Source organism: Schistocerca cancellata, chromosome 8 (assembly GCF_023864275.1).
Source record: "Schistocerca cancellata isolate TAMUIC-IGC-003103 chromosome 8, iqSchCanc2.1, whole genome shotgun sequence".
Classification (NCBI taxonomy): Eukaryota; Metazoa; Arthropoda; class Insecta; order Orthoptera; family Acrididae; genus Schistocerca; species Schistocerca cancellata.
The window spans coordinates 217,918,779-217,942,071 of NC_064633.1; the positions used below are offsets into that span (position 1 = coordinate 217,918,779).

At 45.1% G+C, this 23,293-nt stretch overlaps 1 protein-coding gene across 2 annotated transcripts in view; it reads left to right on the forward strand.

Moving 5' to 3' along the window:
• Positions 1 to 23,293, forward strand: part of LOC126094479 (trinucleotide repeat-containing gene 18 protein) — a 71,211-nt gene that overhangs the window by 40,835 nt on the left and 7,083 nt on the right. The window contains exons 2-3 of one of the 2 annotated variants that reach the window (XM_049908873.1): positions 12,616 to 12,838; positions 19,867 to 21,073. In XM_049908873.1, coding sequence (XP_049764830.1) covers positions 12,647 to 12,838; positions 19,867 to 20,904 — 1,230 coding nt within the window. In that variant the 5' untranslated portion in view covers positions 12,616 to 12,646 and the 3' untranslated portion in view covers positions 20,905 to 21,073. The remainder of the gene's footprint in view (positions 1 to 12,615; positions 12,839 to 19,866; positions 21,074 to 23,293) is intronic. The other variant, XM_049908872.1, reaches the window with a different exon arrangement.

Sequence of the window (23,293 nt, forward strand, 5' to 3'; positions counted from 1 at the left end):
TGCGCTCCATCTCTAATGACCTCGTCGTCGATAAAACGACCAACCTTATTCTCCCTTCATTGCAGTAATCTGATTTTTATTTTTTCACTTTTATTGCGCCGTCGTCATTGGGCAAAATTCGCCCAGCGTCTGTTACTACAGGTGCACAAGTGACCTGACAGCTAGATGCGCTCGGCCTCTCTGCGGTAGCGTGGCCAAAACTTTCGTCTGTGCGAGATAGTTCAGTTTGTCTATAACGTCCAAAGCCCAATACTATGCTACAAGGTGTACAGCTAATAAAGCACATCTTATTTTACCCACACACACACACACACACACACACACACACACACACACACATCTGCATAGTACACTTCAGAAGAAACCCGGGTCGTGGATTAAAACTGTTGCATAACATAAGACTTACGGGTACCCGTGGCAAGAAATCAGCTTTTAACGTAAGGTTATGCGGCTGAGTAAGGCAGTTCAAAGATCGGGAAAGGCAAGGACATACCATTTCAAATAGGTACATGCCTAATAAATGATGTTCAACCCAATCTTCTGGTTGACACAGTTACTTCTGTGTAAAAAAAGTCGCTAGATGCTATGCTTATTTGTCACTGCAAATACATTACGTAAAGTTGCGGTATACGTAAACGCATATCAGCAATGTTTACAACAAAAGCACGTTCAGTGACTTGGTTTGTGAAGAACTGACCGCTGTGTTAATGCGGGAAGCTCTAAAGACCCTCTTGTGAAATAATCGTTGGAGTCGCAAAAAATGCAGTCTGCAACCTTAACGTTTTTTAGAATACCTCAGTCATTGAACAAGCATGCTACTACACCTCAGAACCTGTGGTGTGCTTAGATCTGATAACCAGCTCACACAGTCGGTTGTGGAACCCAAGGCTAGATTTCACATTTACCGACCGGGTTTTGGAGAGATTTCGTTCTAAATCGTACACTTCTGCGTTGTAATTGCCTCTGTCGTGGAGACAAAAGGCAAAGTTGGCGTTACAGACGCCAACAATTGCACCTAACAGATTACCATTGTGTCTTTTAATGAACCTGAGAGCGCATTTCGAGAAAGGTAAGGCGGAATATTTCCTGTCCATCTAATAGCCCTGCCGACTAACGACGCTGATAATGAATGCGCATCTACGTCCGGCCGCGGGAAAGCACTGCATTGGAATAAGCGTCCTTATTTCCGCGACGGTAAACGTCTTTCCTGAGAAGATTAAGTGTCGTGTGTTAACTGAAATTTTGAAAATGGCTAGCTGACTACGCCTGAACATAGCCTTCAGGGTGAAGTGAAACACTATCCTCTTGAAGATAGTGTATTCTAAGACGTCAAAGATCCTTTCGTTCCCCATGTCAGTGGCATATTTAGTTCTCGGTGTACTTGCATAGCTAACCGCTCCCTGTCATTAGTTCAAAGAAAGAAATGTCATATAGCTTAATCTACGTCTGGCTTGTTATACGAGCAGACATGTAATATACCGCCTTCCGTAGTGTAATGACCTTCAATGGAACTATAGTCGTCAGCACAGCGCACTAAAGGTAAGTCAAACCGTCCGCAGCTGTGAATGTGTGATTCTAAAATACCTCACATGGTGAAAGACAAACTTAGACACTCTGGGAAGTACGGCAAAAAACTTCTTGTACATGACTATGAACTGCAAAATGAGGTGTTACGATGTAAACCGATTAGGTACATAGAGCCCACCTAATGACAGGACGAAATATTCGCGAAATAACATGAAACCTGACCTCGATTTTCGCTTTCGGTATTGAGCATTATACCGCTCTGTCACCAGAGATGGATAGTGTTATGCAAATTTGTAGTCTGTCATGCATCTAGGTTAATCCCTCTATGCGGTCAGGGACATTCCCTCTCGCGCGTAATTAATTGAGCTTTCAGACCGGCAGCAGGCATGCAACATAGTGAAAGAGAGCGATTCGTCCGCGTGGATATCTTACAAGAACAGTTTTTTCTGTTAAAATGTTTGCGAAATCATAAAATATAGTTTCTCGTGAAGCATTTTTTTATTTTCTCGTTTGTCACGCGCTACCAGAAAAATTTAACTGTTCACCCTAGCATCAGAATGTTGCGTAAGCGAAAAGTGATAGCAGTATTTAACTTAGATGAGGACAAAATTTATCAATTTATTAATTCCTTTGACTTAAGCGAACAGCAGTTTGTTTTACATCACATGCGTTTATTTCTAAACTACAATGCATCGTCAATGGTCGTTATATAATTACAGTAAACATGGTACGTTTCTCTCGTTCGCTGTTTACTCAATTTTTCGTTGTAAATTTGGCGTACGATTTACTTAAAGTGCTCCATTTTTTTACATGTTTTTAAATTGGCAGTTTTTCCTTCGTTGCTGAGGGGCACTGAAGTCTAAAAAAAAATACCGAATTGTCGAATCCCACATTTTTTGCTGCACACAATCCTTAGTGCAAAAAAGGTATAGTAGTTTGTTGATAATTTGGTATCTACGTCTGATAAGTTGAGGCGCCGTGAAATGCACAGTTTTAAGATACGCTTTTGTTATCTTTAATATTCGAGCGCGATATTCTAGTTTCATCTGGTATTAGGCAATGAAGACATATCTAGATAAGAGATAAGCTGTATTATCTGCATACTTTCTTTCTCATATTGTAATTACACTGCCCTTCGTTTCACATTCGCTGCACGTCACGTGTTAGCACGAATGATTGGCGGGACATTTTTGAAGTAATCATTTGGGATTTTATTTCTTCCTTCTCCTCACTAGTTAATTTACGCACCGTAACTTCGGTTAAAGCACGAAGTGTGACGAACGTCTGAGCGCCAAATTTGTGATTAGTATTTTTAGTAATGGAGTCGAACACAGTTAAATCGTCAGTCGTTACCATGGTCTGCTTGGTTGTGCACATGGAGTTTAAAGAGATAAGGTAGCGTGTGTACAAGAGACTGAGAAATGTTTCAGTTCGTTGTTACGTATGGACGAATCTTTTTGTTGGGTTATGCAAGCCTTCACCGCAAAGGATTTAGTAAGAGCATAACAAAGTGCATGACTATGCAGCAACGAGACCGATATTTTTGGAGTTTGTCTATTAAATGTTGACTACAGTACTAAATATTAGAGAAGTTTAGTGACAGGGGTAGTTGCGACAACACTAGCTCGTTGGGGAGAATCGGAAATCAAATATTCGAGCAGTAATGGGCATTTAGACTTCCCTCGTTTTCTCTGAATACCTACAGGCATATCCTGTGATAACTCCTTCAATAAGTTTACCGTAGCTTTCTTCCAAAAACCGTATGCTATAACGCTATTGCTCTGTCATTATTGACATCTCTTAACTCGTAAAGGTATAGTAAATGACAAAATTCAATTACTGCTCTATCTTATTTCATTATCCTATGTACGTTTCTAATCGAGATTTCTTCTTCGGGATTACAGCTAACTAGACGAGGACCTTCACTGCGGTATCAAACTTAGATCTGATGTTATGGTGAATTTTAAGTAAATATGAACGCAGACATGGGGATTGTTTTAGAAAGTTTCATGTATTGTGAAAGCTGTTTCCTAGTATAGGTCACAGTATAATTTCATGCTGTTATTAACATTAGACTTCTACGTTCGTATAACATCACACTGCAAGGACTTTGTCTGTTGATCAAAGATTTCAGCACAGTTAACATACTACCTAATTTAACAGGAGCATTAAACATGTAATTACAATTTTTCCTGAAAGCAGGTGGGCATTATTCAGGATTCTAATACACCCTATTATACCTTACTCTTTTGGCTACAAAATCCTATTTTTCAACACTCTCTCAGTTCAATCAACGGCCTTAAGACATCCTACTGGGGAGGTCCTATATGCCCGCATGGTACGACTCTACTGATCGTCAGACCCAACGCTTCGCTGTATTAATAACGTCATCATCCACGTACTGCATCCCGCGGAGTGCATCCTTCATTTGGTCAAACAGATGGAAGTCGGAAGGTGCGAGGTTCTGGTTGTATGGAGATAGGAACAGTTTGTGCGACCTTCTACATCTACATTTATACTCCGCAAGCCACCCAACGGTGTGTGGCGGAGGGCACTTTACGTGCCACTGTCATTACCTCCCTTTCCTGTTCCAGTCGCGTATGGTTCGCGGGAAGAAAGACTGTCTGAAAGCCTCCGTGCGCGCTCTAATCTCTCTAATTTTACATTCGTGATCTCCTCGGGAGGTATAAGTAGGGGTAAACAATATATTCGATACCTCATCCAGAAACGCACCCTCTCGAAACCTGGCGAGCAAGCTACACCGCGATGCAGAGCGCGTCTCTTGCAGAGTCTGCCACTTGAGTTTGTTAAACATCTCCGTAACGCTATCACGGTTACCAAATAACCCTGTGACGAAACGCGCCGCTCTTCTTTGGATCTTCTCTATCTCCTCCGTCAACCCGGTCTGGTACGGATCCCACACTGATGCGCAATACTGAAGTATAGGTCGAACGAGTGTTTTGTAAGCCACCTCTTTTGTTGATGGACTACATTTTCTAAGGACTCTCCCAATGAATCTCAACCTGGTACCCGCCTTACCAACAATTAATTTTATATGATCATTCCACTTCAAATCGTTCCGCACGCATACTCCCAGATATTTTACAGAAATAACTGCTACCAGTGTTTGTTCTGCTATCATATAATAATACAATAAAGGATCCTTCTTTCTATGTATTCGCAATACATTACATTTGTCTATGTTAAGGGTCAGTTGCCACTCCCTGCACCAAGTGCCTATCCGCTGCAGATCTTCCTGCATTTCGCTACAATTTTCTAATGCTGCAACTTCTCTGTATATTACAGCATCATCCGCGAAAAGCCGCATGGAACTTCCGACACTATTGCGATGATGACACGCCTCGCCTAACAACTCACGGTGCTTTTGTTTACTGCCATGTCTGTAGACATTCTGCAAGAGCCTGTGAACATCTGAAATGGTCTGGTTTTTCGCGAAAAGAAACTGAGTGACACCTGCTTGGAACGCACCTCAGACGCCATTTTTAACGCTACGTACAGAGCCGCCACCTACCGGGACTTCATGAAACTGCGGAGGCTAAAGCTCGAATATTCCACGATGTCCCTCACCAAATCTAAAGTTTTTTCAACCGAAACTGACCGAGGAAAAAATGTTGCTTTACATGCTGAACTCCCCCTCGTATTTATAAATGCATACACGAACTATTTGTGTGATTACGGTGATATCTGAAATTACTTATTACAGGAGAAATTAGTACATTAATATTAGTTTCTGCACAAAATAAGTTATTGATCAGTGTACTCTTACATAGTTCTGAGGGTGCTAAGATAGTGTATAAAAATAGGCCTACATCATAATAATCTTACTAACTGAACAAGTTTGCCGAGTGATTAAATCTAAATCTGTAGACAGTTTCAATATCGTACGTCTACTACCAGCGTTAATTTATACTTTAACTAAGTTCCATTAAGACTAATGGTTTAATCTATTTTTCTCTCTCCACCTTCTCCCCCCCCCCCCCCCCCCTTCCTGAGCGCACACGGGCACACGAATAAATGCCTTTGGCAGGAACATAGATTCTATTCCTGCTTCCTCGAGCATCAGTGAATGTGGCGCGCAAGTGTTGTGCAACTCACAGTACTGCAAACTGGATCAGCGCAACATAAGCAGCTGTAGCTACGCCAGATTGTTGTGGCATTGCGATTACTTGCGCGCGCCGCTGCGGGCTCTTGACAGCGGCTACGAGGTGATGGATAGGCAACGGTTGTCGGGAAGGAAGTCCCCAATCCCGCCGGTGCTGGCATCTGGCGGCGTACGTGCCCGGCGTGGGCGTCGCTGGGCGACAGCCAGCTATTTGTGCGTCAGCTGACTGCTGCGGGAAGGAAGGACGGCCGCAAATAGAACCCTCACTCACTCACTCACTACCATCATCGCGCCAGCGGATCTGCCAGAGCCCGAAAAACATAGACGGTGCGACCTCGCTAATCACTCAAGGGGACTGAACCAAAGCAACAGCTCAGAAATTCTGTTGGGTAATTTAGCTGTAGTGTTTGCAGTAGGCGTTCTGACGATTGCAGATCGTAAAATCTTTAAATTATGGTAGTAGTGTGGATTCGTGAAGGTAGAAATAAAATAGGCGTGTAAATGAAGTGTTTAAATCTAAATGGGGAATGGCTGTGGAAGATAGTGTAGTTCGTGTATTTTCTGAGTCACCTGCTTTCCGAAAGTACTAACGCCCAAAGGTATCAGTTGGGTATGTAATTTAGCTTGGTGTTGTAAACTGCGACAAAGAGAGAATATCTGTGGCGCTCAAAGCAAATGTAAAATTTGTGCAAAAAGAACGTCGAAGTGCCGTTTGAAAACGTTTTCTACTGCCTTTCCAACTAGACATTTATGACTTGCTTGGTATCAAGTGTTCCACTTCCAAAAGCTTGCTTCTTTTCAGTGTTCTAGTGCTTGAAGCGTTTCAAGTAACTGGTATAAATTAAAAAATAATCTTAAAGGATCGGTTCAATTATACACGAGATTTTATCTGCGAAGATACCATGTCAAGTAGTAGTTTGTTCGTCGTGTTGGGCATAATTAGTTTCCGTTGAGGAAAAAAATGTACAGAAATTCTAGTAACTTATGGAAATTAAATTGTTTTACTCTACTGGTTCAACTAGATTCGTGCGAACTAGCAATTTAGGTAATTTGTTCCTTAATAAATTACCGCTCTTCAATGAAACAACAATCAATAATCAGAAGCGATAGGCGTTAACCAGCGATTGTAAGCATTGCAACGGAGAAAATAAATTAGACGTGTTGTCTGGTAAAGATTAAAAAAATTGCGTTTTTCTTCTTTGCCCTCAAACCGTGCAACCATTTTGTTTAATCATTACATGGCGTACTTTCCTCTCTCTACCCTCTTCAGATGAAACAGGAAGAGCATGTATTATATCCTACTAAACCTACGTCTCTCTAAGATGTGCTAAGAAAATTTGAACACGATCTATCAGAACATACTTCGTTTTTTAGTTCGCGTGGTTCGTGAGGGCATTAGAAGCTTACAGTAGTGTGCACAGGCCATGGAAATAGCTGCATAGCGCCTTAGAAAGACGACGAACTCTGCTTGCACATATTGAGCGTTATACTGTGAAGGCTACATCATGGGAGCTTGTTCGACCCGCTCGGTTGCTTGTATAGGCCACACACCTCACGTTCGCGCCTGACGTGACTACAATCGGCCGTACGCTTAGGAACTCTACGGTGGAAGATGCTGGAACCTCCACGCAAGTAGGTCTCGGACGAACGCGGTCGGCGCTCCTATTTATAGCACATTTATCACCAGCTCTGCCCTCTAGCGGGCCAACGCGCAAAAATTGGCGAGCCCAGGGTCGCTTGTAGTGAACAGGTGCCAGGTTGTGACTTGACGGGCTCACCTTCTGCCACTTCGTCGACCTTCTTGACGCCAGAAGCTTCTACGTGGCTAGCAGCATACAGCTTGCGGTTTTAGTATGCGAAAGTAGTGAAATGAGACATGGGCTAGAAAATTAATGGTTCTTCGACAGCTTACAATGAATATATGACCGATCTTAATTATATGTTCGGAAAGAGGTAGCGCAGCGGTTACGACCCTGTACTGTTGTAGACGAGCGCGTTTCCAATCCCCGTCAGTTTTCATTTAGCTTGAACGTGGTCTCTCCACAGTCGGGTGGATGCCACAGCAGTTTCCTTCCACCACCATTGTTCAGCAGAAATGATAGTGTCCAATGACCTCGATGAGAATTCTGAATAGTTGGCTCTCTAAGATTTTGTCTCCTCCCCTACTTGCAGTCAGACGTTCTTAATGCCGATGCGTTTCTGACGATATTGTTTGTCGCTGTTGCTATCCTGTACCGACGGCTCATAACATTTTCAATTTGAAACAGCTTTGGTTCATGAAGTGTGGACCTTAACACAGCTTCCCACGGGATATGAATGAAAGTGAGTGGCTACCCAATGAGTTGACCTCAACCTTACTGACCTATGGGAGTTCAGCTACAGCACAGGCTGACGAATGGAGAGGACTGCACCAAAACCCGTAAGAACTGTTAGCATTGTTGAAGGGCTGGGAGTAAACCCTTGCGAATTTCGTCACACGTAAATTATGGAGCTGAGTCGTTGCTTGGGTCAGCGCCAGATGAGCTGTCTGCTAAAGATATTGATTGTAATTATCATCAGTCTGAGAATTGCTGTTAGGACTGAAAGCCCAATTTCCAGTATCAATACTAAAGTTACAGATGTCTTTACAAAACGAGTCCACTTATTAGTAGCACAATCATGATACTAAATTTTTCCCATAGGCATTGTTGGTAAACAGGAAAACGCACAGCACCTTCCGCTTGGTTTTTACAAACCTTACATATCTCATAACTATATTTTCCCCCGAGACAGTCTCTTCTTTATCTGCGATAATGATTGAAGCAGAAGAAATGGATTAAAATTTGTGCTGCGGCCGGAACTCGAACACGGGTCATCGAAATGCTAACCATTACACCACCACAGCACTGTGGTTAACATTGCAGCACGGTGGTACAGGACCTTCCCATTACGTCCAATGCTAGGGTGATATTCAAATGCCGGAGAGCCCTGGCAGTAGTGACAATGTAAGGGAAAATAAGCAGAAGAGGAAATTAAGCACAAGATATGAAGTTTGTGTTGGGAAGACACTCAGTTTGGGTAGTTCGTGCAGCAATGCAAACTATAGTGCTGTGGTGGTGTAACGGTTAGCATTTCTGCCTAGCAAGCAAGAAGTTAGTCCCGGTGGCGGTACAAATTTTAATCCATTTCTTCTGCTTCAATCATTATCACAGACAAACCTTAGTGCTGACTTGTTTCTGACTTATCAAACAGTAGCATATAATCCGCTGAGATACACAGATAGAAATGGAGATGGCTTACGAAATCGGTGTAATAAGCAGCCGAATACTGAACACTTTCGTGCACAAACTGGAAACCGTTGCAGAGCGAGTTAGCGTATTTCAGACACGAATTTGGACTCTCCGCTGTTGAACTAAATTATATGAGCGAATCATACAACAGTTTCACGAAGAAAATATACAATATCCTCATCTTCATCATCATCAGAAATTGGGTTAGTCGTCTCCATTGAACTACATGTCGATGAAATATTCAAATGTATAATACAGCTACCTAGAAACAATTACGCGTATCAGAGAGCTTGTAGTAAGCATGTATTATCCACAAACCAGAGTCTTACGTTTGATTGCACACACGTAAGTAGAATATTAGACTATATACCACTGAATTTATCGCAACCAAAATTACATTGTTTCGTTTCTGTAATTTCGAAGTTAAGCAAGTGAACAGAGGCAAATTACGACAGTAATGTGAAGCTTTGTAGATGCATTCTTTGTTAATGGGAAATTCGAACAGAGTAAGTTTCGGCTAATTCACGCTGAAGCTCTGCGTGCATGTTCGGCTTTGACCCAGAAGCGCTCACCGTTATACACACACACGCTGCCTCCGGCCACGAGTTCGACTCCCGGGCTCTTTCTGGCTGGTTTGGCCTCATGGCGCCGACACGCTCTGCTTCGCAGAGCTCTTTGATCGGCCGTCCCCGGCGGTCTATCGCTCGCTGTATCTCATAAGTGTCGTGCGCGCGGCGTGTGTTCCACATTCCGCGCCACTTATAGCTTCTCTGGTCGCGTCTTGTTTTCGTTCTCGTTCCACTACATTAGTTTCTTTTTTGTGAGAATAACCGATGCCGTGGATAAAGATAACAATCGTGAGCGGTTAAGTTCACACAGGCGCAAAGCGCGGGCCGAAAGCACTGCTGTTTAATTGCACACGCCAGGCATCACGGTCAATCTAATATCTGGCTGTTTTATTGCCCGTGGAGAAGTATTGCCGCAGAAACTTGTACCTAGACTGTGTCTGGTCGTGAGAAGCTTGTACGAGCGGCAGTACACAATAGTAAATCAATGGCATTATAATTAAAAGAAGTAGTTTGCAGGAAGCTGTTACGCGTTAACACCATGTCCTTAGGATTCTTCGTAGAAGGAAATAAGCGCATTCTTCTGAGGCGATAATGAAATATTCCCGCGACATAGGACTTTAACCTGATAAAAGGAGAAAAAAAATTCTACATGAATACTCCTACTATTCAGACTTAGGTGTGTGGCAGAGGATAGAACAAATTTTCAGACGCTTTCTCGAAAGTCCCACTCTAACACCACTTCGCAAAAAATGAGCACTTCAATCTTCACTTACGAGATGTTTTTATTACCTCGACACACTTCGCAAGCGACCTAACGGTGTGTGGCAGAGGATACTTCTGGTACCCCTCTCTCCCGTGAATGGCGCGTAAGAAGAATGAATGCCTCTGTATTAGCTCCAATTTCTCGAATGTTCTCGTCGTGGTCATTTCGCGAGATGTATGCGGAAGGAAGTAACATGTTCTCTTCACGAGAAATGCTTTATTGAAATTTCAATAGTAAACCTTTTAGTGATGAGTAAAGCCGCTCATGTAGCGTCTGCCAGTTAAGTTCGTTCAGGATGTTAACACTTGCGGGCGGACTAAATGACCCAGTACTCTAGAACCAGTCCAAAGAGCGCCGAGTAAGCCACTTCTTTCGTGGATGAATTACATTTCGTTATGATTCTTCCTAAGAATCTGTCGGGCATATCTTTCTTGCAATTTTAGATGCTCATTCCACTGAAGGTCGCTGCTAGGTATTTTACGCTAGGCTCTGTTTCCAGCAATTTCTCATAAACAGTGCAGTTGTACAATACTGGATATCTTTTCCAATGTATGTGAAATATGGTAAATATGTTCAGGGTCAACTGTCAGAGCCTGCGCCATTCAGAAGTCCTCTGCAGATCCTTTTTCAAGTCTATATTGTCTTCTGGCGTTGCTACTTTCCTTTAGACAGCCATACCATTTGCGAACAGTGATAAAGAGCTACCGGCGCTTTCTACTACATCTTTCTTTTGTCTTCTCACTGGTGTGATGCTGCCGCCACGAATTTATCTCCTGTACCAACCTCTTCATCTGAGAGTAGGACTTGCAACCTACGTTCTAGATGTATTCCAGCCTGTCTTCCCGTACAATTTTTGCCCTCTACAGCTCCCTTTAGTATCCCAATTCCTTGGCGTACTTTTTAAATTAACTTTCCATCTGACGATTTTATTCCCTTGTGAGCGACGTGTTTTGTCTGCAAGGAAGTCTTGGTGCCACTTAACAAATCTGTTCCGATGTTCTATAAGTTCGTTTTTTTTTCACTAAACGGCAGTACGGGACTGTGTCGAAGGAACGAGGTTATCGTGTTTTATCACAGTAGAAACTTTGTTTGCAGGGGTCAACAAAATATTTTGAAACGCGGGAAAGAAAGTTGGTGATGGAAATTTCGTAAAAAGATCTCTCCGAAACAAAAACTCCTGCTTTCTATCGATTGCCGCCGCAATTCGCATATTACTCCCGTGACACTCACTTCCTTACTTTGCGATAACAGTAAACGAGCTGCGTTTCTCTGAACTTACGATGTTTTCCGTGACTCATATGTCTCGCCGGACACGAGTGGTTTATTATCGCGAGCGCACATCATTTCCTAGGGCGTTTTAGTAGTAAATTTGAAGCAATGGCGTCACATACAGAATGACTGCGAAGTTTCGAACACTCCGCGTTGTTTTCGCCAACCACTTTTGCTTCGTAGCTATCTGTATAGCAGTGACTGAGGCAGAATTGGGCAGGCACAGCTGTTCGTAACTCCAGCAGCAACTGCAGTCAGCTTGCCGTGGATACAGCCGGTTTCGATTGGAACTTACTCATTAAAGGATCAAAAAAATCCCCTGAAGTATGGGGCACACCTCGGAGGGAGCAACATGATCATGGTCTCAAGTGTGCAAAACGTTCTGCGAGCAGTTTGTTCTACGGAGGAGGATCAATAGCGAAATTATGGAAGCATGTATCATTGTTTGTATCCTCGTGATTGCGCTTTGCTAGAATAGGCACATTGAAAACTTTAAATAGCTCTGAACAGAAAATGCTTTGCTCCCTGGCGAGAGCCCTTTCAGCTTGATATAAAAATCATGCTTGAATAACATTTTAGAAAACATTCTGCTATTAGAGCGGTTAAGTGTAGTCACTGCTTCATTCTATAGCAGTCACATTGCCTGCTTTGTTCTGCTTACGTCCACAACGATTGGAAGGCAATCTATTACTGCTGCACGATTACCGCTGAGATACCGTCACGTATGTACTTCATGTTTTTGACGATGTGAGTATACACGGTGCGTCGAGCTAATCTGGTTGGGATACCATACATCGCAACAATAATCCAAAGAAGAACGGACGAGCGTAATGTACATAGCCAAATTTGTAGAACTGTGGCACCTTTAGAGTGTTCTACCAATACAACGTAGTGTTCGGTTCGTCCTTACCGTATTTTTTATGGGATCGTTGCAGTTTAAGCTGTTCTTAATTTTGATTCCTAGGTGTTGAATCGACAGCCTTTAAACTTAAATGATTTATCGTGTAACCGAAATTTGATGGAATGTATTTAGTAGTGGTGTGGAGGAGCTCAGCGCTTGGTGCTAAGTGTGAACGACGTGTGGCCGTGTTGCAGCCCGGGAAGCAGCAACAGCTCCACCGCCGCCATGTGCTCGCTGGCCGCCATGCCCGAGGTGCTGGTGTCGCACAGCCCGCCGGACTACTTCTACCGCAGCCGCTACACGCCGCCCCCGCCGCCCAAGTCCGTCCCCACCAGGCCATGCCTCGCCTCTCCGCCGCCCAGAGCCGCCAAGAAGAAGGTCGTCTTCGCCGATGACAAGGGCTACTCGCTCACACAGGTACGTCACGATAATTTACTCGTATACCTACTGCATTCCCTCTATCGCTATACTACTCTACTAGTACTGCTACTACTGTTAGTCTTAGGTCCAAAGACTTGTTTGCTGCCGCTGTCCACACTAGGATATCACATCCGAGCTTATTCATCTCGTGTAGCTACAATAATCTCTATGCATTTGAACCTACTTACTATAATCATACCTTTGTGTAACTGCAATTCCCTGTCCCTAAAAACACATACATACATACATACATACATACATACATACGTACGTACGTACGTACGTACATACGTACGTTGGAAACATAGTAATTGTATACCGACATTTTTAACCAGTAAAGTTTCATTTCTGTATAATGCTTTTCTCTGCAGCTTTGCATATGCATTTGACACATATATTGAATCCTTTCACCCCACCCCAATTTGTCTACCACTTCTTTCCTCTCTTTCCACCTAATCCTTCCACCTCCATCCCATAATCTACCCATCTGTCTCACCAGCCATGATCGGCATATGCAGTCTCTCCAATACACTTCAATAAAGCAGACAAATACTACTCCCACAACACACACACCCTACAGAGCTTCCTACATGTTTGGACTCAGAAAAAATTTCTTGCCCCCTGGCATGTAGGTTGCCCTTCAACACAGGTTGATTTAGCAGGCTGACAGTTCCCACACATCATCCCTGTCATGCTGCTCATCATATACCTCAGGGACTGGAAAAAAGCTTTTTGCCCATATTTTTCCTCCTATTGGAGCAAAGAAGTTATGAACCCCAAAGTGATGATACTCTTCAGGTCTGCTGTTTCTGTGCCAAATGTGCTTGAAATTCGTTCTCGATTTTGGGAGGAGATCAGAGACGCACACACGTCTCAAAAATGGTTGAAATGGCTCTGAGCACTAAGGGACTTAACATCTGAGGTCATCAGTCCCCTAGACTTAGAACTATTTAAACCTAACTAACCTAAGGACATCACACACATCCATGCCCGAGGCAGGATTCGAACCAGCGACCGTAGTGGTCTCGCGGTTCGACTGAAGCGCTTAGAACCGCTCAGCCACCCCGGCCGGCGCGCACATCTCCATGTCACAATCGCATAGAGGTGGAGCCATCAGTTGCAGCCGATAGAGATGAAGTCAGAACCATCTGCGGTTAAAGAGAAGGTGGAATTTGGTGACCAGAAACTGTCTGTGGTACACACCAATGAAGAACCACAGTCGGCAGTGATGCTCAGTACTACGGTTGCGTAATGGCATCCCATTATGTGAAATGATGAGTGACACATCCTATAAGGATCCAATTTGCCGGCTTTCAGAAGGTACGTGTAAGGAACATGTTAATACTTCCTCGTTCCATGGCGGAGACCCCTCTTAGCAAGAATGTAGACGATTTCATTGCCAGTGATATCATAGCGCCTCTTTACCCACTGAATGGTGATTGTTGTTAAGGCGCTGCAGTTCAGAAATACGACCTACAGTCTTGTACACAAAGTAGTTAATGTTTTTGACCGCAGGGTTCCTAGGAGCAGCAATATTGATCGCGAGTCTGCTAGAATGAGTGTACTAGTGTGTATCCCTTGGTACAATCCAGTCCCTCTAATGTAGCAGTAAACTCTGTCGTAAGTACAAAGGCTTCTGAAAGGAGCTGGAACTGGCTACTACGGCGTTGCTGGTCGTCATCGGAAGACTAGAACTTCCTGGACAATGCTTTGGCTGAACTTGCGGGGGACGTTACCTAGCAACTGACACTAGTTCGTGATTTCAGAATGATGGTGCTCCAGCGCACTTTGACCTTCGAGCCAGGGCATATCTCACAGACAACGTCAGACCAGTTGCAATAGGAAGGGGATCCCGAGTGTCATGGCCTGTGCATTCCCCTAACAACATCCATCTTGACTTTTATTTTGGAGTTCATGTCAAGTCCCTTGTAAACTAAACAGCAGCAGTACCTGATATCACTGAGCGCATGTTTACAGCGTTTGGTACCATCAGGGGGAATATTACACAGAATCTGACAAAATATTGTTCGCCGTTGTTAATTATATAACGAAGTTGACAGTCGTCACAGTGAACATATATTCCACACAGGGAAGATACAGATTCGGTGTACGGTATTTGATTGTACTCTCAGTAAATGTTTTCCAAACTGCAGTATTATGGTGTTCCATTTGCTGTTGATCCTTAGGTTGTAAAGATTTTTAATGTTACAGAGCGTGCTGTAGCTGGCACGCAATATGAATTAATGTTTACGGCAGTGCTCAGTAATCTGCCCCACGCCCACGGTGACATTTCGTGGGCTGAAAAGTCCTCGGTGAGGAAGCGCTGAAGGAGAGATCCCGAGCGCCCACTAGTGCTAATTTCCTTCGGCTGTATGAGGACTAGGACTCGGGGCGCAGCGATTAGCCGATTAGCGTGCGCTTCGTAGAGCCCCGTCGACCCTGCAGCCAATGCCGGCCGACCTCGCCTCCACGTCTAGTTTAGCACTCCGTTCGCCTGCGACCTTGCTGGGACCGCCACGGCGCTTGCACAGCCACGGCGAGGAGTTGGCCCAACTCGTTAACACACAGCAGCTGCGTCCGCTGGAGGGACTACTACTACTACTACTGTCAACATTGCGGCGTCTCCAACTCGGTTATATTCGGCCCACCGCTTGCGAGGTGTCCCTTTCTCCCAACGCCCTGTGCATGGAAAGTCATTGTCGCGACTTAGCATTATGCAGCCTTGCTAGATACTGGTGTCTGTCTGTGTGTGTGTGTGTGTGTGTGTGTGTGTGTGTGTGTGTGTGTGTGTGTGTGTGTGTGTGTGTATATATATGTGTATATACACTCCTGGAAATTGAAATAAGAACACCGTGAATTCATTGTCCCAGGAAGGGGAAACTTTATTGACACATTCCTGGGGTCAGATACATCACATGATCACACTGACAGAATCACAGGCACATAGACACAGGCAACAGAGCATGCACAATGTCGGCACTAGTACAGTGTATATCCACCTTTCGCAGCAATGCAGGCTGCTATTCTCCCATGGAGACGATCGTAGAGATGCTGGATGTAGTCCTGTGGAACGGCTTGCCATGCCATTTCCACCTGGCGCCTCAGTTGGACCAGCATTCGTGCTGGACGTGCAGACCGCGTGAGACGACGCTTCATCCAGTCCCAAACATGCTCAATGGGGGACAGATCCGGAGATCTTGCTGGCCAGGGTAGTTGACTTACACCTTCTAGAGCACGTTGGGTGGCACGGGATACATGCGGACGTGCATTGTCCTGTTGGAACAGCAAGTTCCCTTGCCGGTCTAGGAATGGTAGAACGATGGGTTCGATGACGGTTTGGATGTACCGTGCACTATTCAGTGTCCCCTCGACGATCACCAGTGGTGTACGGCCAGTGTAGGAGATCGCTCCCCACACCATGATGCTGGGTGTTGGCCCTGTGTGCCTCGGTCGTATGCAGTCCTGATTGTGGCGCTCACCTGCACGGCGCCAAACACGCATACGACCATCATTGGCACCAAGGCAGAAGCGACTCTCATCGCTGAAGACGACACGTCTCCATTCGTCCCTCCATTCACGCCTGTCGTGACACCACTGGAGGCGGGCTGCACGATGTTGGGGCGTGAGCGGAAGACGGCCTAACGGTGTGCGGGACCGTAGCCCAGCTTCATGGACACGGTTGCGAATGGTCCTCGCCGATAACCCAGGAGCAACAGTGTCCCTAATTTGCTGGGAAGTGGCGGTGCGGTCCCCTACGGCACTGCGTAGGATCCTACGGTCTTGGCGTGCATCCGTGCGTCGCTGCGGTCCGGCCCCAGGTCGACGGGCACGTGCACCTTCCGCCAACCACTGGCGACAACATCGATGTACTGTGGAGACCTCACGCCCCACGTGTTGAGCAATTCGGCGGTACGTCCACCCGGCCTCCCGCATGCCCACTATACGCCCTCGCTCAAAGGCCGTCAACTGCACATACGGTTCACGTCCACGCTGTCGCGGCATGCTACCAGTGTTAAAGACTGCGATGGAGCTCCGTATGCCACGGCAAACTGGCTGACACTAACGGCGGCGGTGCACAAATGCTGCGCAGCTAGCGCCATTCGACGGCCAACACCGCGGTTCCTAGTGTGTCCGCTGTGCCGTGCATGTGATCATTGCTTGTACAGCCCTCTCGCAGTGTCCGGAGCAAGTATGGTGGGTCTGACACACCGGTGTCAATGTGTTCTTTTTTCCATTTCCAGGAGTGTGTGTGTGTGTGTGTGTGTGTGTGTGTGTGTGTGTTCTGCCATGTAAGCAGGAGATCCCGGGTTCGAGCCCCGGTAGGGGCACACATTTTCATCTGTTCCCGTTGACGTATGTCAACGCCTGTAAGCATCTAAAGGTTGTCATTTCATAGTATTAGTGAATCTATACGTTCTGCAACTGTGTTGCAAACTACCTGGAAAGTTGAGGGTCTTTGATATGACAAGTCAAGCACCGACCATTTTACGAAGTGTGCTTGAAATACAAGGCACCATGTTTCTACACCTGTGTGGAATCTGGAATGTTTCTGCTCCGTGATGGGGCTCTATGTTCAGTGCAATATTACGTTAACATGTAAGAACTAATTTGAAGCGTCATGAAGGATAAGGCAGACAATCACGTGCATCAAAATTTTGATGGAATCCAAAGAGTCACCTGAGATGTGTGGGAAAGGGGGGGGAGGGGGGGTAAGTTTTCCAAACGCACCATGGAAAACAATAAATGACAATCACAGATAATTGTTTTAATACACATAATAAGGAATTCATTACGTAATTTGTCCCTTGAGAGAATTGCAAAAGCAGATATCAGAACTGCTGTAGTGGAGGAACGCATTTGCACCAGTCTGCCCCTTAGACCATAGATGACACAGAGCGCACAACACATAATTATGTTCAGATTAACGTCTCGGTGAGCTGACTAGCCACGAAATCAGTCCACAGGCGACTTCTGAAGAACTGTTAAATTTATCTCAATAGCTGTATTTCCAGTACAGGTCGACTACAATGGTGAAATTTTGTACAGCGTTTGCTTGTGCCGAAACCTGTATGAAAGGGAGCAAAATTTTATTTCATAATTATAGTTTTGTAAACACGGAAAAATTTTAGAACTTATCTTTCGAGCGCAAGTCCTTGAATCCATAAACCGAAGCTAAGGAGCAACATCGCTTTAAAACAGAAAGGAGTTTTTACATCTGAGAGTATTTGAGTCTATCGACACATTGGCTTGATATCAGTGAATCAGTAAGGGGCACATACGGAGTGTCTGTAAAGCTCTGTGGCACTATATCAAATTGTGCGTCCCATTTTATCTCTCTCATAAAATACAATGGACCGCAAATCTTCATGCAGTTTTAGATCAGAGACGTCAGAACGTCAATATGACTCGTACTGAGTTTTCTCAGAAATTAGTTTCCTAATGTATAACGCTTATCTTGATATTGTTTCAGTGTCTGTACTCGTATAACAAAAAGCATAAAACACACTAATTTTGTCTAAAATACTCCTGTGGCAGGGGGAAGGGGTGGGTGACTCGCAATGCAATAAATAAAGGTATTGCCTGAACTGTAGTTTTGTAACTTCTATTAATATCGGGCACATCGGAGAAATTAACCGTATTACTGCATGTATAATACTAAGAAAAGTCGTTAAATTATCCACACCAGTTTTTAATTTAAGTTATAAATGAGAATAAGAAACTATCAGCTACACTAGTCACAGGGTGTGAAGTACAAAATGCGGCTTTATTCTGTCGCGAGACTTTGAAGTTGAATTCAAACATCAATACCACAGAGAGGGGGTACTGCGCAGTGTATACTATCTGGATGGACGGGCGGATCAAAAGGCATCACGAACGTGCTATTGACGGTTTTGACCGATCCCTAAAAAATTGGCGTATTATAGGTAGGACATGTTCTGAGGCATCTAGGGATCACCAATTTAGTATTGGAGGGCAGCGTGGAGGGTAAAAATCGTAGAGGGAGACCAAGAGAGGAATACACTAAGCAGATTCAGAAGGATGTAGGTGCATAGAGAGCTCCATCAAACCAGTCTCAGGACTGAAGACAACATTATATTTATTTACTTATTTTACACAATGCACTGAATATTGTTCAACTTTCACTTACTTCGCAGATGAGAAAACATTGTTCCTACGTTCCTTCGATCCTTACGATTATGTCGCGTTCCAATCCCTTGATTTATATAACCACTAAGAAAACTCTTGTGGGTGAACCTCAGCTTACCTTCCTTCCACAAACGATTAACATCTTGCTCGCACGTGTGTTTAGCCGACATGTCGCTTAACATACATAGCGTGAAAGTTTTGATACCAATTCATGTTGAACAGAATAACATCAGCTTTATGTTCCATGCAGAATATCACGACTGGTACGCAGCGATTTCGACTGGCTTGGCGGGGAACTTCCTGGATGAAATCTGATAGTTACGCGGCACTTGTTTAAAGTTGGGAATCCCTGGCATGCACACCTGTAAAGCGGGCAGTTCAGTTCGGACTTATAGATAGGTGGGCACTGTAATATTTCCAGAATATTTTCACTCTGCAGCGGAGTGTGCTCTGGTATGAAACTTTCCTAGAGCACTTGCCCGCGAAAGGCAAAGGTCCCGAGTTCGAGTCTCGGTCCGGCACACAGTTTTAATCTGCCAGTAAAGTTTCACTGTAATATTACCTGTGCTCGGGGACTACATTTATAAAACAAAATGTTACCCATTATAAAAAATAGACGTGTTATCTTCATGCCCGAGGTTCTTTATGAGATTTGGTGAGATTTTGACGGACCCCTCACACACGCCCTCCTCCTCCGCCCCCTCTCCCTCCCTCCCTCCCTCCCTTCCTCCCCCAGCGCCCGTTTTGAGCTCAAGTAATTTAAGGACGTATTGTAAGGCCTGCACCTTCCTCTTCACGCTCTCCTGTCCAGCTGAATGAAAAGTTCGGCGGAACCCAGCGCGGAGTTGACTAACGCTGCGGTGCCTCTGGCTGTGCAGGTGCGAGTGATGCGCGAACCGTCAAATGCGCCGCCCACGTGGAGCTTGCAGTTCCTCGCGCAGGTGATGCGCGACCTGGAGCCCGCCGCCGTCGCAGCCGCCGCCAACGAGGCCGCCTCCGTCCCGAGCACAGCTTCTTCGCCCGCCGCCGTCACCGCCTCCGAACCCGAGCGGTGGGTGCCGGAGTTCGCGCAGCCCGCCTCCGACTACCTGCAGTTCCGCGAGCGGCTCGACTCGGGCAACGTCTCCTTGGAGAATGTGATAGTGCGCGACGCCGAGGGCGTCTTCACGGGCACAGTCAAGGTGCGCAACCTCGACTTCCACAAGGAGGTGAAGCTGCGCTGGACGGCGGACGGCTGGAAGACGTACACGGACGAGCCGTGCTCCTACGTGGAGAACCAGGTGGCGTGCTCCTCAGCCTACGTGCTCTACGACACCTTCTCCTTCCGCGTGTCTCTCCCACCTGCGAATCCGCGAGACGAATCCTCCTCCTCCTCCTCCTCCTCCTCTTCGTCGTCCACCTCGTCTCCCGCCTCTGCGACGCCAGCTTCATCGTCCGATTCTTCCTCCGCATCATCTTCCTCTCCTGGCTCCACCACTTGTTCCTCCGCATCCTCTTCTTCCCCTGCCTCTAACGCTTCTTCCTCTGCACCCTCTTCTTCCCCTGCGCCCATGACATCCTGTTCTTCCAGCGCTAGTGACACTAAAGCAACAACCAGCACCACCGCCGAGCCAGCTCGACCACAGGAGCCTTCGCGGCGAGTGGAGTTCTGCGTGTGTTTCCGCTGCGGCGGCCACGAGTACTGGGACAGCAACGGCGGAGCCAACTACGCGCTGGTGCGACGGGCGCCAGTCGTCGCGACGCCCGCGCCCGCAGCCGCCCCCGCGGCGGTGGCGGTAGCGTCGGTCCCCGCCGGCGCCGGGCCTGGGCCTGCCCAGGGCGCCGGTAAGTTCAGAGACGCCCTTCACGCTAAGCTCGACTCGTGGTCAGAGTTTGCCAGCTGGAACCATCTGGTTACCGAAGGGCCTTACTGGTGAAGCGACAGCCGCGCTCGAGCGTCAGAAGACCGGATACCAGCTCACGTTGTGCGCTCTCGTTGGGACTCGGGCTAAAACTGCTGTCGCTTCACCCGTCGCAAAACTGATTGATGTACTGGGAAGCGTTGCTTGGACAACTGGATGGTGTCGTCTGCGAGACGACTGAAAGGTAGGAAGCTGTTATGTGGTGGATTGGTGTTCTGGGTTCACTCTCCTTACATTCTGTCTAGAGAAGTCCTTTAGTTGCCTTTCGAATAAGGTTGGCTCAAACTGGCCTGCAATTTATTTCTGTGACGAGTGATTCAACGAAAAAAACATACATTGTAGAAGCATTTTAGTTTCCCATAAATTTTCAACTAGCGATAGATCTACTCTACTGATACTGGACGTTGGCGAAGTTCGTGACGTATACGGGGGCGAAAGTAGATAGAAAACGGACAATATTGATTTGCTTTTGTATTTCTTGAACTGCGGGTTGCGTTTATAGACCGTGTAGCGTAGCTTGAGCATGAGTTTCGGTTGAAAGGTTTAGTTTTGTAGTGATTGGCGATTTCAACGAATGTGACGTCATGAGAGTAATTAAAATTTTTGATATGGCGCATATTTGAGGCATATTGGATTTCGATGCGTGTGTTCTGTCCAGCAACTTGAAGACATAGTCAAATGATACTAGAGATACCGGTAGGGTCAGTATATCCCACTGCAGTGTGTGTACTGTAAGCTCGTCTCGCGAAACAAGACAACTCAAACAATAAATACGGTAGGGGAGTGTCTATATTTAGCTGAAATGCATGCTCTGAAAAAGACACACTGTCCTTTATCTCATTCCAAGACAAGGCAATGTGACGAGTAAAACGAAGTCCCTCCCTGTGTGGGAGTTATGATTCATATGCGAGTACTATAAGACGTAGACACCAGATGACTAGAACATTTGGAAGTTTGGGTCCGTCCTAAAGCAGCAGTTAAGGCAACCGCGCGAGCTCGCGTAAAATGGTAAATCCGGATTAATTTCGGTCCAGTAGATATTTTCTTATGTCACCAGTAAATCGTATAGCAGTTTTCCAATTGTATTTGCAGTTTGCAAATGCATTTCATAAATAATAACAAGCAATCAGTCTCGTAAGAAACCTAAACCTAAGAAATTTGGATAAAGGTATTAAAAACACTGCTCGAAGAGATAAGTTGTGGAGCCTCCGTTGTGCTGCTTAATAAACCCAGTCGGTGTGAAGAATGGTTCTCTGCACTGAGATTGTCGGTCTCTTGCCTAAATTTCCTTTTAGAAACATGACAGTGAAATCAGTTGTCAACACGAAGTCCTAGCTGCACCAACAAAGCTGAGAGAACAGAACTTACATCATATAATCACTGTTCCATGTAATCGACAACAAATCTATCAGCGTTATAAGCACTGTAACCACGTTACCAATCCACAAGAAACAAGGCATTGGTAAGGGATAGCGAAGACCAAGCAGATGGCATTCTCACCTGTCTGGTGCCTAATAGCTTCTTGTTGGGTACAGAATGGGGAACGGGGGGTAGACAGTGATACTGTAGCATGTGGCTACCAGTATTGATTTTGTCTGAACTCGTTGAGTAACTGAATCACTCTCCACCGGAACAAATTACGGTCCTAGTATGAACTAGCATTTCCACTCTACTAAATGCTTGCACCTTTATTTTAGCGCCAGTTGATAGCATAGAAAAACAGTAATTACCAATAAATCGGTATGATGCAGTACAGAACAAGGAAGTTACTTTCTCATCACGCATGTAGTGCTTCTTACAGAATAGAAAATTCCTTCAGCAATACGAAAACTGTGCCGTTTCTTTCATCGTGTATCAGCACAGCAGAACATTTTGCGTTCGAACACTTTTCATAGTGCAAACTATAATATTAAAGTTATTTTTTAAATTGATGTTATTCATCCTTTTTTGAATGGAAAATAGTCTGATAAACAAGGGTGTTGAGAAACAGTAACTTCGTTACTAAACTGCATTGCATCTTAGTCTTTATAAAACAGTCATTTGGGACGTAAGAGTACGTGCGTAGGAACCATTTTGTTGTGGGTGGCCATCCTGTTGTCCTCAGTTGTTCTAGATTCTGATACTGGACGTCTTTCCTTCGTAGCACGTTTCCCAGTAACTAAAACGATAACTATTCCTCGGTAACCAAGTCTTAGTATTAACTTTTATGGCAGAAAGTAATCGTGTTACTACCTAAAGAGCAGACTATCTCAATGTGTTAAAACTGTCAGTTAAAACAATTCTTGTTTGTTTGACAGTCATGTCTCCAGTGAATTTAATAACACCCGATTTTTACAATAATTCGTGATTAAAAAGTAATTAATTTAAAAATATTCTGTGTATCAACAATTAAGTTGTTCACCAT